Below are 15,179 nucleotides of genomic sequence, written 5' to 3' on the forward strand. Positions count from 1 at the left end.
TGAGTGTACCATGGACTGCTAGGAAAACAAACAGATTCATCCTGGAAAGGGTTAAACCGGGTGGCTCCTTGGAGACAAGGATTCTGAGGCTCCATCTAACATACTTTGGCCATGTTGTAAGGAGGGACCAGTCCTTGGAGAGGGGCATCATGCATGGTAGGGTGGAGGGATAGTGCAGGAGAGGAGGCCCTCTATGAGGTGGATTGATTCAGTGACTAGGATAATCGGGATGGGAGTGTCAGAGACAGTGCGAATGGCACAGTACAGAGCAGAGTTTAGGGCTGTTGTACATAGGGTCGTTAAGAGTTGCAAGCGACTCGACGGCACATAATAACAACAGCAACAAGGAAAGGTTTATATACAGATAGAATCCATCTTGGAGGGTTAACAAAGATGAGAAGTGAGGGAGAAATGAAAAATTAGGTAGGATATTCACTTTTAAAAAAAATTAAAGCATTTAAATTAAAAAATTTTAAAACATGGTCGCAGTCAACTCCATAGAACCTGACAACAATCACATCATTACAGGTTAAGCTCCCATTTATGGGGATGCTAAGCTCCAGTTACGCGGAGATGTACCTCATGTACCCAGCAGCACAATTGTTTTGTATACTAGAGATCTCACGAGGCAAAAAATCAATAAATAAAGATGAACAAATTAAGGCTTAGAGTAGAGCATACTTACTATTATGTGCCAAAAATTATGCTGAGGCCTCTGCGCTTAAAAAACCAACAACCACCCTGCTGTACTGGCAGAGAACATAAAGATTATAGCCTGGAATCCTGGCGGGACATCTCTCCTCTGGCCAAAAGGATCACAAGGGAACAGAATCAACAGCTTCTAGTGACATTTGACATAGATGGACACACAACATACACACACCCCCACACACACACATCTTACTGGCTATGTTTCTGTAGAAAACCCTGGAATAGGGCTTTTTACAATCCATCACCTTTTTAATAAAAAAACCAAGACAGAAAAACGAATGCTCTCATATTTCAAAGCATAAATTATTCTGATCAAAGCATTATCTAGTTAGGTGAGGTGTGATGGGCTACAGAAAAAATATGAAAGGAGAGACTAGCTGTCTATGAAATAAAAAAGAAAACTGAGTATGGACAAGCCAGGCTCCTCTGCAGGTCAGACTGGAGTTCAAGGGCACAGACTTGCATGACATTGGACTACCAGTGTGTAGCTTTCTCAAGCAACGTGTGAGTTCTCGGTCATCAATGCCAAGACTTACTCTTTGAGCCTCATATGACCTACATACTTCGTTATCTCATTTGAAGAATATTCGTCTTCCCGTGAAAAGAACCACAGTGAGTAGCGTGTAAGATTATACTTGTGTATGTATACAAATACATGCTGTTAGGGACCTCTCCAAAGTGCTGAAGAGCAGTGGTGTCTCTCTGGAGACTAAGGTGCGCCTGATACAGGCCATGGTCTTCGCAATCACCTGTTATGCATCAGAGTTGGACAATGACCAAGGAGGATAGAAGGAGAATTGATGCCTTTGAGCTGTGGTGCTGGAGAAGAGTATTGAGAATACCATGGACTGCTAGGAAAACAAACAGATTTGTCCTGGAGAGGGTTAAACCGGGTGGCTCCTTGGAGGCAAGGATTCTGAGGCTCCGTCTAACTTACTTTGGACATGTTGTGAGGAGAGATCGGTCCTTAGAGAGGGACATCATGCTTGGGAGGGTGGAGGGACGGCGCAGGAGAGGAAGGCCCTCTATGAGGTGGATTGATTCAGTGACTGGGATAATTGGGATGGGAGTGTCAGAGACAGTGCGATTGGCACAGGACAGAGCGGAGTTTAGGACTGCTGTACATAGGGTCGCTATGAGTCGCAGGCGACTCGACGGCACATAACAACAACAACATGTATACAAAAAATTTAAATAAAAGTATTTGAGGGGCACTAAAAAAGAAAAGCAGCATTATCTCGTTTCAGCTACTGATGGTTTATTGTGCGCCCCGAGTTGGAGCCGACCCCTAGCTGACCCTCTCTCCCGCGGGCTTTCCTGGGAGAAACTGCCCAGCTTTGCTTAGGGAGCAGCTGGTGGATGTGTCCCATGAGCCTTTGGGAGCGCAGCACTCCCTGCTCTGGTGGTTTAGGGAGAAGGAATTGTGCTGCCAACTCAAAAGCGTGTGGTTCAAATCCGCCAGCTGCTCATGGAGAAAAAAAGATGGGCGACCTCCTCCTGGGCAACTTACTGCCTCGGAAAACTTGCTGCAGGGTCAGCTGTAGCCCAGTTCCGACTGGACGGTGCATGACAACAATTACAGCCTGGCGCGGATGCACATACCCGCCTAAATAATTTCCCTCTCCTTCTCCTTCTTCCTGCTTTGGAAGGAAGCTTCCGGGAGGAAAGGTAGCGGCCCGCTCACACCCCCACTGGACCGAGGACAAACACGAATCTCTGTGGATCACCACCCTCGTCTCCCTCATCCTCACACCCTCCTCCTTCCAGGGCACCGTGTGGGGCACATTTTAGAGTACCCCGCTTGGCATTCGGATGAGAGAATTATGCCACAACGAAAGCACACCACTCAGTGGCTGCACATGGCTTCACTAGCCGTCCAGCCTGCTACCCAGGAGTGGACGACCTCAGCCGGACGCCCAGCTCCACGCAGGCCAGTCCTCACCGGGGACGCTGGCGGTCAGACGCCCGGGAAGAAGCAGATCAAAGTCTCCTTTGCTGGGACTATCTGTGCAGCTCAGAGCACGGCCGAGTCACACAATCCAGCTGCACAATCAGAAATGGCTCAGACAACTGAAAAGAACAAGCCTCTCTGCTCCCAGGACCCAGCTCTGTAAACCACCGGAGACTGCCGGTCCCGGGGAGGCAGGATGCAAAGATGCTTCATCTGCGTCCAAGTGCCCCGCCCTGACTTTCAGCACTTCCCAACCTCTGCAGGAAGCCGCCACGGCCTGCTAAGCAGTCATCCTGACTAGCTACTAGCTTCTTCATGTCTGCAAATAAAACTTGAGTGGACAGACACAGAAGCCACAGCAATGGGCTCCAGGGTGGGGAGACCGGGGACAGCACAGGGTAGGGGGGTTTCCTTTGCTGTACAAAGGGGAACCAACACGGTAGCCTGTAACCACAATCTCCCCTTTGCCAACCACGAGGGCATCAGTCTCAGGAGGAAGTCAAGCAGAATGCCCTTGACATGGGAGCATAGGGAGATGTTGACTTGTTTATTGTGGACATGTCACCAGGTAAGACCAACAGTTTAAAAAATCCACATTTAGAAACAATTCCCTAGATCTGAAAGGACCTGCTCTTAGAGCAAAGATATCACCTGAAGGACTAAGGTGCACCACAGTATTTTCAAACAACTCATCTCCACGTGAAAGCTGGACAATGGAATAAAGAAGTCCAAAGAAGTGATGCTTGGTACATGTGGTTATCACTGCTGACCACGAGTCCACCCTCCCACCAGCTGGACCGCTGTGGAACAGAGACCATGTCCACATCCACCTTCAGCTGGTTGTACTCTGGTGGCTGGTGTGCTGAGAGCTGGGCCCACCTCTATACAAAGGCCAGCAGGGTCACCCGTGGAGGACAGGTCTCAGCAGAGCGTCCAGACTAAGAGGAGGAAGGAAGACCTGGCCATTTCTTCTGAAAATTGTCATTGTTATTGTTGTTAAGTGCTACTGAGTCTACAACTCCTAGCAACGCTGTGAAGAACAGATCTGAAGCTCACCCTACCCCGTCCCGTTCTCACAATCTCCTCCAGGTTCAAGTTCACTGTGACAGCCTCAGCATTGATCCATCTTGCTGAGGGTCCCTCTACTTGCCCATGATGTCTTTTTCCAAAGACTAAGCCCTCCAGACAACATGCCCAAAGTATGTGAGATGAAGCGTCACCATCCTTGCCTCTAAGAAACACTCTGGTTGCACTTTCTCCAAGATAAACTTAGTTCTTTTTTTGGCATCCATGAAATAATCAGTACTCTTCTCCAACACTACAATTCAAAGGCACCAATTCTACTGTCATCCTTATTCACTGTCCAACTTTCCGATATATAGGAAGCAATTGAAAATGCCATGGTTTGGTCAGACACACCTTAGTCTTTAGAGTGACTTCCTTGCTCTTTAACACATTAAAGAGATCCAAAAACCAGACAGGAAAAGTCCTGTGGTGCACAAGAGTCTCTACCCAGGATAGCACTGAAAGGTGAGAGCCTTGGTTTGAAAATACACAAGATACACAGTGGTCTCAACAATGAAGTTGAGAAGACCAATGAAAATAAGGATGATACCGGGTGAGCAGTGCTTTGTTCTACTGTAAACGGGGTCGCCATGAATTAGAGTTGACTCAACTGCTCCCAATAACAACTGAAAACATCTCTTCTCCATCTCTGTTCCTTACAGCCAACAAACACTGAGCAGGCATTTAATTGTGTCCACTGGAGCCCAGTGAATGAGAGAGCCCGCTGTTGGCTCTCACTCCCCCACAGAAAAAGCACATCTTTGAAAGCACAATGGAAAACAACTATGAGATACCGTCTCACCCCAGTCAGAATAGCAAAATTTAACAGAACAGCAAACAACAAATGCTGGCAAGGTTGTGGAGAAACTGGAACCCTTATTCACTATTGGTGGAAGTGTAAAATCGTGCGGCAGTATGGCACTTTCTCAAAGAGTTGCAAATAGAAATACCATTTGACCCAGCAATTCCACTCCTGGGAATATACCCCAAAGAGACCATAATTGCCACCCAAGCAGATATATGCACACTAATGTTTATCACGGCTTTGTTCACAATAGCAAGGAGTTGGAAATAACCTAAGTGCCCATCAACAAATGAATGGATAGAGCAGCTGTAGTATATTCCCACAATGGAATACTACGCTGCATTGGAAAATAAGGAACTCATGAAATATTATTCAAAATGGGTGACCCTGGAGGACATTGTGCTGAGTGAAGTGTTTCAGTCACAAAAGGACAAATATTGCATAGTGCCACTGTTGTAAAACAGGACTGACATTGGGGTTAGGGGGGAGACTGAGAAAGATGGGATAAATTATGTATACTGCATTGAAACAGATGAGAGAGAGAACTGTTTAAAAGGGATATGTGATTAGGTATTATTGTCATGACAGGAGTCCAGAACAAAGGCTGCATGGGGGAGTGGACTTGGGAGGGGGAGGGATTGTATAACAGTGAAAGAATTTTTCTTGTACTTTTCAAAGAAAAGAATGAACTGGAGGGAAGGGGTGAGCAGGGGAAAAAGTACAACAATGAATGAATAGAAATCCAAAATCTGTAAATTTTCATTAAAATTAATAAAAAAATAGTGTTCAACTCAATGGCACTTAACAATAAACACAACATTATCTAGTTAAAAAAAAAAAGGAAAGCACAATGGGAATTAGAACTCTTACTCTTCCAAGGTTTGCAGCATGTTCTCGGGTTCATCAGAAGACAGGATGTCCACGATCTGGTCATTGAGAGCAAGATACTCTTCGGTGTTATCAGCCAAGACGAACTGGGAGTGTTCCAGCTTACTCTCATGGCGCTGCACCTTCGGGAGAATTCCAGAAACAGCAAGTTAGCAAACTGTCGAGCGTCTACATGGAGACCCTCCATTTCCAAGTCTGAGCCTATGTCTAGAAGCCACGCTGCACGCTGAGTTTTCAAAAGCGCCCTTTCTTTTAACAGTCATGACGATAACCTGGTCACCCACCCTCAGGACGACATTCCTTTTCTCTGAGGGCTAGCAGGTGTAGGACATTCGAATTGTTCCCAAATGTTCCCTTTAGTACAGTCAAGCAGGTGTAAGATGTGCTGGCTTGGTGACCAAAGTGCCTTGGTGACCAGATCTTTCCAACAAACCCCCAGAAACAGACACAACCGAAGGTGCAGTTGTACTAATGGGTTACCAGGAAACCTGTATTCTTGCTGTCCTTGGACAACCTGGTGAAAAACTGCTTCGCTAAGGAACCCTGGTGGCATTGTGGTTAAGCCTATGTGGCTGTTAACCAAAAAGTCTGTGGTTCAAACCTCCCAGCCACTCCATGGGAGAAAAACGAGGCAAAATATTTAGTCTTGGAAGTCAGCCCTGGGCAGGTCTGCCCGTCACTCAGGGTCATTCTGACCAAAACTGACCTGATGGCAATGGGCTGGGTTGGACTTTGGTCCTTTTGCCAAGTATTTCTCTGTGTGCTGTGTATACATACCATCATTACACTGTCCAACAAGAAAAGTGCTACTAGCGTTATTCACCATCGCAAGAACACGGAAACAGCCCAAATGTCCAACCACAATCAAATAGATTGAGAAACTGTGGTACAGTTACATGATGGAATATTACACAGCACTCAAGAGCAACAATTTTGAAAAATACTACATAACTTGGGAGAGGCTGGAGAGCATTATGCTGAGTGAACTAACTCAGTCTCATAAGGACAAATTCTGCATAAGACCATTACTGGAAAACAGAAGGATAACTAATAAAATATGTACAGGAATTCAAGGGGGGGTGTAGGGGTGAGGATGAGTAGGAGTGAAACCACAGGGCTGCAGTTTGGTGGGGGGAAGGAGAGAAGGGGGAGTAAATAGGAAGAATCTAGGTGAAAAGACAGGGTAATAACGGGCAAGGTCCAATGGTGATTGATTTTATAAAACAATGTATGAGAATGATTGTATGAAACACAATGTGAATGAAGAACAGTGTGAAACACAATGTATATCAACTTTGTAAACAAACCAATTTATAAAAATAATGTAAGAGAGAGAGATTGCCCCCGCTTTACAGTAAGGGAACTGAGATTCAGAAATGAGAAATAACATCACGGAAGGCCACATACAGAAACCCTAGTGGCACCATAGTTAAACACCTGGCTGTTCACTGAAAGGTCAGCAGTTCGAATTCACCCAGTGGCTCTGCAGGAGACAGATCTAGCTACCTGCCCCCGGAGAGATGGCCATCTAGACAGCCCCACCGGGCAGCACCCCTCCAACAACCCCACAGTGTCTGACACCAAGACCACAGAGCTCACAGACACAGGGTGGTATTTGATCCCCTGTCGCCCTCATTCTGAAAGCTATCATCATTTGTTCCACGCGGCGTGATGCCTCTACAGAGGCCACCACGCTGGCGAGGACTCAAGAAAACTATGAAAAGAGAGTTCATTTGGGGATGGAATGAAAAATACTGCAAGGGTCATCAGACCTTAAATCAAATTCACCCGTGGCTCGCCTCTGCGGCTGGAACAGCCAGCCTTTAATCTCCAGGAAATAAATCCTCCTCCTCCATCAAAGAAGCCTGGAGCCTTTTGTTCTTTTCTGATTGATAACAGCTTGGGGAAAGTCAGGGGGATGATGGATTAGATGGTCATTTTTCTTCTCCTCACTTTCGCCTGCCAAGGAGGTCGTGGGCTCAATTCACGTTAGAATGGTGGCCTCGTCCACAAGGAAGCGGAAACAGGATCAGTTCAAGGCTGAGGGAGACCTCCAGTGCTCCAGAGAGAGGGGACCCCCGCCCCCCAGGAAAACACCACACACACACACACACACACACACACACACACACACACACACACAGAGAGAGAGAGAGAGAGAGAGAGAGAGAGAGAGAGTAATCCACATCCCAGGCTAAAACTTGACCACTTAAGGAAGCCTTTAACCCTACAGGTTTCAGTAACCTCAACATAAAATGAGGAAGAAAGGTGGCAGGTGGGCCGTTGGAGGTGCTGGACTTGAAGACATCAGGTCACAGAACCCCAAACTCCAAGGACTGAAGCACACAGCAGCCTGCCAAGGTTGCTCCCTGCCAGTTGTGACTTCCAGCAGCTTCCAGAACTCATCTCACTCTGTTCACTGTGCCTTCCCTCATCTGCTCCTCTGGAAACGGTGTGAGTGCTGAGAACTCGTCTCCTAACTCTGGAGCAGGAGGAGAGAGGCTCAAAGTCCACCTCAGTCCAGGGCTGACTGTTATCAGACAGAGGTACAATTTCCTCTCCAACTTTTTGCCACTTCTGGCACCAGCAGTCTCTCCTACAACACTCTGAACATCCTTGCTGCGCGGAATAATTTGTTGCAAGGGCCACACAGATCATACTCGGTAATGGGATCTTGGGGGTTTAGGGAAATGACTGTTGTTTGCTTGAGATCAGGAAGCAGGTAGTCAAAGTGTCCCTTCTTCTGTGCAGGACAGTCTCTCAGCTCTTCTGACCATGCAGGGGTGCTCGTAGCCCCTCACACAGGCCTTCTCTCATGGTTGGTGAACCCTGAGCTCACTCAGCCCTGGTCTCTGCCCTACTTGGACCAGGTTACAAAGCTCATGGGAGTGCCCTGGGAGACCTCACTCCCCCAGGAAGCCTCCTACCCATGGCCCTCCATTCTCTCACTCCTAGGTCAGCGTGCCCACCATGGTTACTTTGCTCTGGTAGGCCAGGGAACCTGGTTCTGCTGCCACTCTCTGCCCCATTTCTTGTCATCTCACACTGTCTCCAGTGTTACAACTCATTCTCACTCCTGCTCTCTCCTGGGTCTAAGAGGTTCTCAGCACAGGGGCCCTGGGTCTTGGTGATCATTGAGGATCCCTCTCTAATCCAAGATTGGCTCTCTTTTAAACCTAGCAGGATAGTAAAGCTAATCCATTAGATGCAATACATCTTATTTGTATGAACCCTACCCCCATGGGGGTCACGACACCTTATTTGCATTCTTTACAAGTTACCCAAACCCTTTGTGGTTCTTAGGTGTCATCAGTATGATTCATAGAGTCCCCATGAACCTGTCCTATCAGGTGTCTTCCTCACTGTCTCTAACACACACTTGAGCCCACTGTTGCAGTCACTGCATCAGTCCATCTTGTTGAGGGTCTTCCTCTCCTTCACTGACCCTCCACCTTTCCAAGCATCATGTCCCTCTCCAAGGACTGGCCTCTCCTAGCAACATGTCCAAAGTATGTGAGACAGAGCTTCACCATCCTAGGTTCCTTCACCATCCTTGGAAGCACTCTGGCTGCACTTTCTCACATCTGTTTGTTTTTGGTGGGCCACAAATGCCTTCTTTTCACTGTCTCATCCACTTATTTTGCAAAGTACACAAGATCATTCATGGCTAAAATGACCATAGGAAGCATTTTACTGCACCAGACCCACCATTCATTGGTTGGCCAAGAGTACATCTGTTTCTTCTTATAATTATTGAGTATCTTCTATTTATAACTACTGAGACTTTTAAAAAAGTGTTGTTGTGTGTTGTTTAGGAACTATACAAGTCAGACTCCAACAGACACTCCTGGTTTCCTGCTCATGTCCCATTACCCATACCTTTTAGTACCCGCCAGCCCAAGATCCACCATCCAATACTTAACTTTTTTTTCCCTCGAAGCCTTTCTCTGACCTTCAGGGCTCATGTCAGGGACATAAAGTCGCCCTGCCCTCTCACCCCCACATGGCTCAGGGGAAGTCTTCACTCAGTGTGCACTGGCCCCTGGTGGACAGATACCACAGTGCCCTGGCCCTCAGGCCATGGTATCACAAGGGCTGGTGTCACCAGGGCAGTGATTCACATCCACCCCTCCCTGACACCCCTCCCTGACACCCCTCCTCTCTTTTGTCCCCTCTCAGCAATGGCTAACATGGGGACCCTCTTTTGTCCTATAGTGGACACCAGGGCCCACCCAGGGGCATCTCGACTGGTGGGTGATGAGAGGTGTGAGGATGGTGGCGAATAACAGGTGACACTAACTCTACTGACATCCTTGCCTTGGCAGCCCCTCCCCCTGCCATGCCAGACTTACCTCCATCACCACCCAGGGTCAATTTGAGCCACTCCCTAATGTCACCACTGCCTCCAGGTGCCCCTGTGTGATCAAGCCCCAGGTGCCCAGTGTAACCTCATGATGTGTGTTGTTTACCAGCGAGTTGGAACTGGCCACGGCTGACCCTCTAGTGGGTTTTCAGGCTGTAAATCACACAGGAGGAGAGTGCCCACCTTTCTCCTGCAGAGCAACTGGTGGACTTGAACCGTGTGCCTTTGGGTTGGCAGCACAGCTCCTTCCCACTAGGCCACCAGAGCTCCCTCATGATGAGCCGCCTTTTTTTGCCTGCTTCCTCTGCCCTGACTCTTTTCCCCACGCCCACTGTTACTTCCTGGGATGCTTCTCATGGAGATTAGTTAAATTTGGACATTTGTCTAAGCCATCTCCTTCAGGAGAGCCCAAACTCAGACAGGAACGCAGACCTTGAGAGGCCCTCAGCCAGGTTACAAAGGCCGGCAAGAACAGATCTAATGTGGGAACCCAGAACTCGGGTGCTCACCTGACCAGGGGGGCCCCAATGGAGTCCTACGGGACAGGTGAGGATGCCCGTCAGTGCAGGTGGAGAAAGGGCTGACAGGTACACAGGCATGAGCACGAAGAGCTGGGTGAGCTCAGAGAATGGACGGCGAGTCCTCCCAAATGGCGGGAGGTGGGAACAGAAGGGCCAGTAGCCGGGTGGTCAGAGGCAGTCCCCAGGAAAGTGGGAGGGGTGCAAAGCCAAGCCAAACATCTGGATTTTTCATCCTGAGTATGAAAGCACATCTTGGAGAGCTTTCCAGAAAGAATGCGAAGTTAGGGGACAGCTCGGAGGATAGCACACAGAGCTCTGGTGGCTGAGCGGTGACGCCAACCCAACGATGATGCCCCAGTGGTGGTCCAGACACACCAGCAGTTCTACGGGAGAGAGACGGGCACTGCTCCATGTGACAGACGGTCACTGAAGCTGGCTTCAACTCAACGGCAATGAGTCTGAGGGTTTGGGTTCGGGTACTTTTTGGTAAAAATAAGAATCAGCACAAAGCTCATTCCCACAAGAGGGAGTCAAATCAAATCCCACTTTCCCACTTTGCCATTTCTGACCCCAGCGGCCCACCCACCACTCCCACTGCCTCTCTCTTTGTATCTGTCTCAATGGGCATATCTCTCCCCCTCTCTCTCTGTCTGTTTCTCTCTCTGTCTTTCTCTCTCTCTCTCTCTCTTTCTATCTCTATCTCTGTATGTTTCTCTCTTCTCTCTCTGTCTCTGTCTCTCTCTGTCCCTCTCTGTCTCTCTTTGTCTCTGTTTATCTGTCTCTCTCTTTGTCTCTGTATCTCTCTCTGTCTCTGTCTCTCTTCTCTCTCTTTTCTCTCTGTCTCTCTCTCTTCTCTCTCTCTCTGTGTCTCTGTCCCTCTATCTGTCTCTCTCTGTCTCTGTCTCTCTGTCTGGCTCTGTGTCTTTCTATCTCTATCTCTCTGTGTCTCTCTTCTCTCTGTGTGTCTCTCTCTGCCTCTCTCTTTATCTCTGTCTCTCTTCTCTCTGTGTGTGTGTGTGTCTGTCTCCCCCTCTCTCTCTGTGTCTGTCTCTGTCTATCACTGTCTCTGTCTCTATTTCTGTCTCTGTCTCTCTCTGTGTGTCTCTCTCTGTCTGTCTCTCTGTGTCTCCCTCTCTCTCTCTCTCTCTCTGTCTCTCTGTCTCCCCACCCCCCACAGCAATCACAGACTTTATAAATTAAACAGAACACCGTCATCCTTGCCTTCATTAATTTGCTGCAACGACTCACAGAACTCAAGGCAGATGTTGTATTTACAACTTCTGGATTTTCTACAGTGCTGTGCATGCCGCTGTTTACTCTGCTGCTGGTGAACCGATACACGACAGAACAGAACTGCCCCCTAGCGTTTCCTAGGCTGTAATCTTTATGAAACCGGATTGCAAAGTCTTTTTCTCCTGAGAAGCCCTTGGTGGGCTCAAATCAGGGATCTCCCAGCTAGTGGTCAGTGGCTCAGCCAGCGCACCAGTCATTGTTGTGGTTGTTGTTGTGGTGGTTGTGGTGTGCCTTCAAACTGGAACTGACTCACAGCTGACCTTCCAGCGGTTTTTCAGAGGCTGTCAATCACACGGAAGGAAAAAGCCCATCTTTCTCCTGCAGAGCAGTTAGTGGATTTGAACCACCTGCCTTTGGGTTGACAGCACAACTATTTATCACTAGGCCACCAGGGCTTTCCTTTTCATTACAGTAAAAATACGTAAATCAGAATTCTCATAAGGAGGGGAGGAGTTACAGGGTGAGGTCTGGAAGGTTCTCAGCGCAGAGCTATCGGGTCTCGGGACGGGCGTCTCACCCTCCCTTCACCAGCCATATGAAGCTCTCAGTGTTCCAGGCTTCAGTTACCCAGTCCTGCATGGCAGGCCAGTTCACGCCTCATAAGGCTAGGGACATGGGCCACCCAGGTGAGTCTCCTCTGCTCTGGTCAGCCTCCAACCCCCAAACACCCCAACATCACCATCTAGATACCATCAGGTCGGTTCCCATTCACAGTGGTACATACACAATCATACAAAACAATGCCCCGCCCTGTACCATCCTGACGACGGTGACTGCGGGAGCCAGCGCCGCAGCCCCCATGGTGAGTCCACTCCCTGAGGGTCATCCTCTCCCCTGCTAACCATGACGGCTGCTCCAGGGGCTCGAGCCTCCTGACAGCATCGCCAAGGGCCACGAAACAAAATCTCACCGTCCTTAGTTCCACGGGGCACCTGGCGGCACTCCTTCACCACAATCTACTTGTCTCCTCAGTCCACAGTACACTCAACGTTGTTTATCGACACCACAACGACACCTTACACTGGGTCAAAGTAGGTCCCTTACCCCTCAGACCTGTGGCAGAGTGTGGCAGAAATACAACCCTGGCCACGCAGGTTGGTGCTCAAGGATTCGGGGACTCTACAGGACTCTCGCCCCTGGCTGAGACATCCCCTGGGGAGTTTCCAAAATATCTAATGATGGGGACCCGTTCCCGGAAGATAGATAACACCAGAGCATCTAAGGGTGGGGCCAGGACATGAGAAATTGCCCACTCTGCCTGAGGTGATCTGGAAGCAGACTGAGAACCAGGAACCACTGACCAGGAGAAACCTCAGCCTCTGCTCTGCACCACCACCATCCGAACAACCCACATCCACACAGACACTCACCTGCCGGCTCCTCAGCAAGTTTTCCTGGAAACACTGAGATCGAAGCATGAAGAACAGCAGGAGCCAGCTCAGGATGAGGGAGCCCACGAACGCAGCGAAAAACCCTGCTGCGTGGAGACCGTGGTCCGGCACGACCTACAGAGACGGGGAAGAGGTCGTTTGGCGGTGGTTTCATTTTACATGGATGGTAAAGAGACAGAGATTGTTAACCGCTTCGATTTGCTTGATTCCAACAGCCAGGAAATCAAAAGATGAATTGCACTGGGAAAATCTGTTGTCAGGGACCTCTCCAGAATACTGAAGAGCAACGATGTCAGTCTAGAGACTAAGGTGCGCCTGATCCAGGCCATGGTCTTCACAATTACTTGCTATGCATCAGAGAACTGGATACTGACTAGGAATGATGGAAGGAGAATTGATGCCTTTGAGTTGTGGTGCTGAAGAAGAGTATTGGATATACCCTGGATGGTGAGAACAAACAGGTTCATTCTGGAGAGGGTGAAGCCAGGCAAGGATTCTGAAGCTTCGTCTCCATACTTTGAACATGCTGCAAGGAGAGACTGATCCTTTGAGAGGGACGTCATGGTTGGGAAGGTGGAGAGACAGCTCAGGAGAGGAAGACCCTCGATGAGATGGGTTGATTCAGTGACTGGGGTAATGGGTGAAGGTGTGTCAGAGACGATAAGGTTGGCTCAGGATTGCTCAGAGCGGTTATACATGGGGTCGGTATGAGTTGCAAGCAACGGCACATACAACAGCACTCAGTTGGCCAAGAGTCCTCCCAGAACAAGGGCAGAGTTTACAGAGAGGCCCATGTGCACAGCAGCCCAGCTCCACCAGCCGCTGGCCCGACGCTCTCCAACCCCGAGCTTCCTCACCACACGGCGGCCACTCACCACGTTCCATTTTATGACTGGTTTAGCGGGTTTTTGGCTGTGATTTGAATTCAAGTTTACAAAGCAGATGAGTTTTCCACTCAACCATTCATACATGTCTTGTTTTATGTTATTACAATACCCACAATGTAAATGTTCCCACGTCCTGCTTGTTTTCATTTCCATTCATCTGTCTACACTACCCCTTCTGCCTTCTGAACTTTAACCATGGGCAAATGCTACTTTTTTGACCTCATATGGTTGGCTAGTCTAAGAAACGAGGGAGGACCAGTGGCCTAGTGGTCAGAAGCTGCACCATCACCGCCATCCCCAAAATCTCCAGCTGCTGTGGGGGAGGGGGAAGGAAGGGCAGTCCCCTCTCGGGTGATTAAACTGCCTCTGAAAACCCACGGGAGGGTCATGGGTCGGTTCTGGCTTGACAGTGCTCAACAACAGTTCCAAGGAATGAAGACATGCCCGGCGTCTCTGGTCATCTTACAGGCCCGTCTATGAGGACCTCCTCGGTGTCACTGGTCATCTTACAGGCCTGTCTATGAGGACCTCACTGGTCATCTTCCAGGCCTCCCTGATGTCTCTGGTCATCTTCCAGGCCTGTCTATGAGGACCTCCCCGGTGTCACTGGTCATCTTACAGGCCTGTTTGGCTGGAAGTTGAACCAGGAGCTGAGTTTTATCCCAGGTCTGAAGGATGATTAAGACTCACAATCTTGGGAGACCTACTGGTCGCCATCAGAAGAGCAAACCTTATCTTCTGTTTTCAAGCTTAGTTCTACACAGTCCCCTACTCCGCCCAGGACCTTCTGCTGTGATCTCTCTCACAGCGGTCAGTGTGGGAGCCGGTCACCATCCCATTCTTCTGGTCTCAGGGTCACGCAAGTTGAGGTTTTCATGGTCCATCAGTCCCCCGGACTGACCGTTCCAGTGTGTCTGTGATTTTTGCCCTTCGGCTTCGTTCTGGACATGGAGAAACCAGATTTTGTCGCTTACACGGCTCTGCGTACACTATGTGCGGTCAGGAGCGTAACCTTCTCCACCGCTCCATAGACTGCCTGTCTGTTTACACACAGTCTAATCCAAATATCACTGAACTAAAATGATGTATGCATACATATGCACAAATAAGACATGAAGATAATACTCCAGGATTGGTTTTAATATGATTATTTGATGAATTTTTTTATCCTACAGCTTATTTATCTAAGATCTCTGCAATGGGCATGCTGTATTGGTATGATCTGGAGATCCAACAGTAATTACAACAAATACATTGTTAAGATCAGCGAGGAGAATTGACACGGACATTCTCCGTCAAGGAAG

The 15,179-nt window shown here is 48.7% G+C and overlaps 1 protein-coding gene across 1 annotated transcript in view; it reads right to left on the reverse strand.

Moving 5' to 3' along the window:
• Positions 1–15,179, reverse strand: part of EVC2 (Ellis van Creveld syndrome 2) — a 140,938-nt gene that overhangs the window by 103,715 nt on the left and 22,044 nt on the right. Inside the window, exons 7-8 of the mRNA XM_006893641.1 lie at positions 12,968–13,102; positions 5,403–5,542 (exon numbers count right to left, since the gene is read on the reverse strand). Coding sequence (XP_006893703.1) covers positions 5,403–5,542; positions 12,968–13,102 — 275 coding nt within the window. The remainder of the gene's footprint in view (positions 1–5,402; positions 5,543–12,967; positions 13,103–15,179) is intronic.

This window comes from Elephantulus edwardii, unplaced genomic scaffold, assembly GCF_000299155.1.
Source record: "Elephantulus edwardii isolate Elephantulus edwardi_28Jun2011 unplaced genomic scaffold, EleEdw1.0 scaffold00129, whole genome shotgun sequence".
NCBI classification, from domain to species: domain Eukaryota; kingdom Metazoa; phylum Chordata; class Mammalia; order Macroscelidea; family Macroscelididae; genus Elephantulus; species Elephantulus edwardii.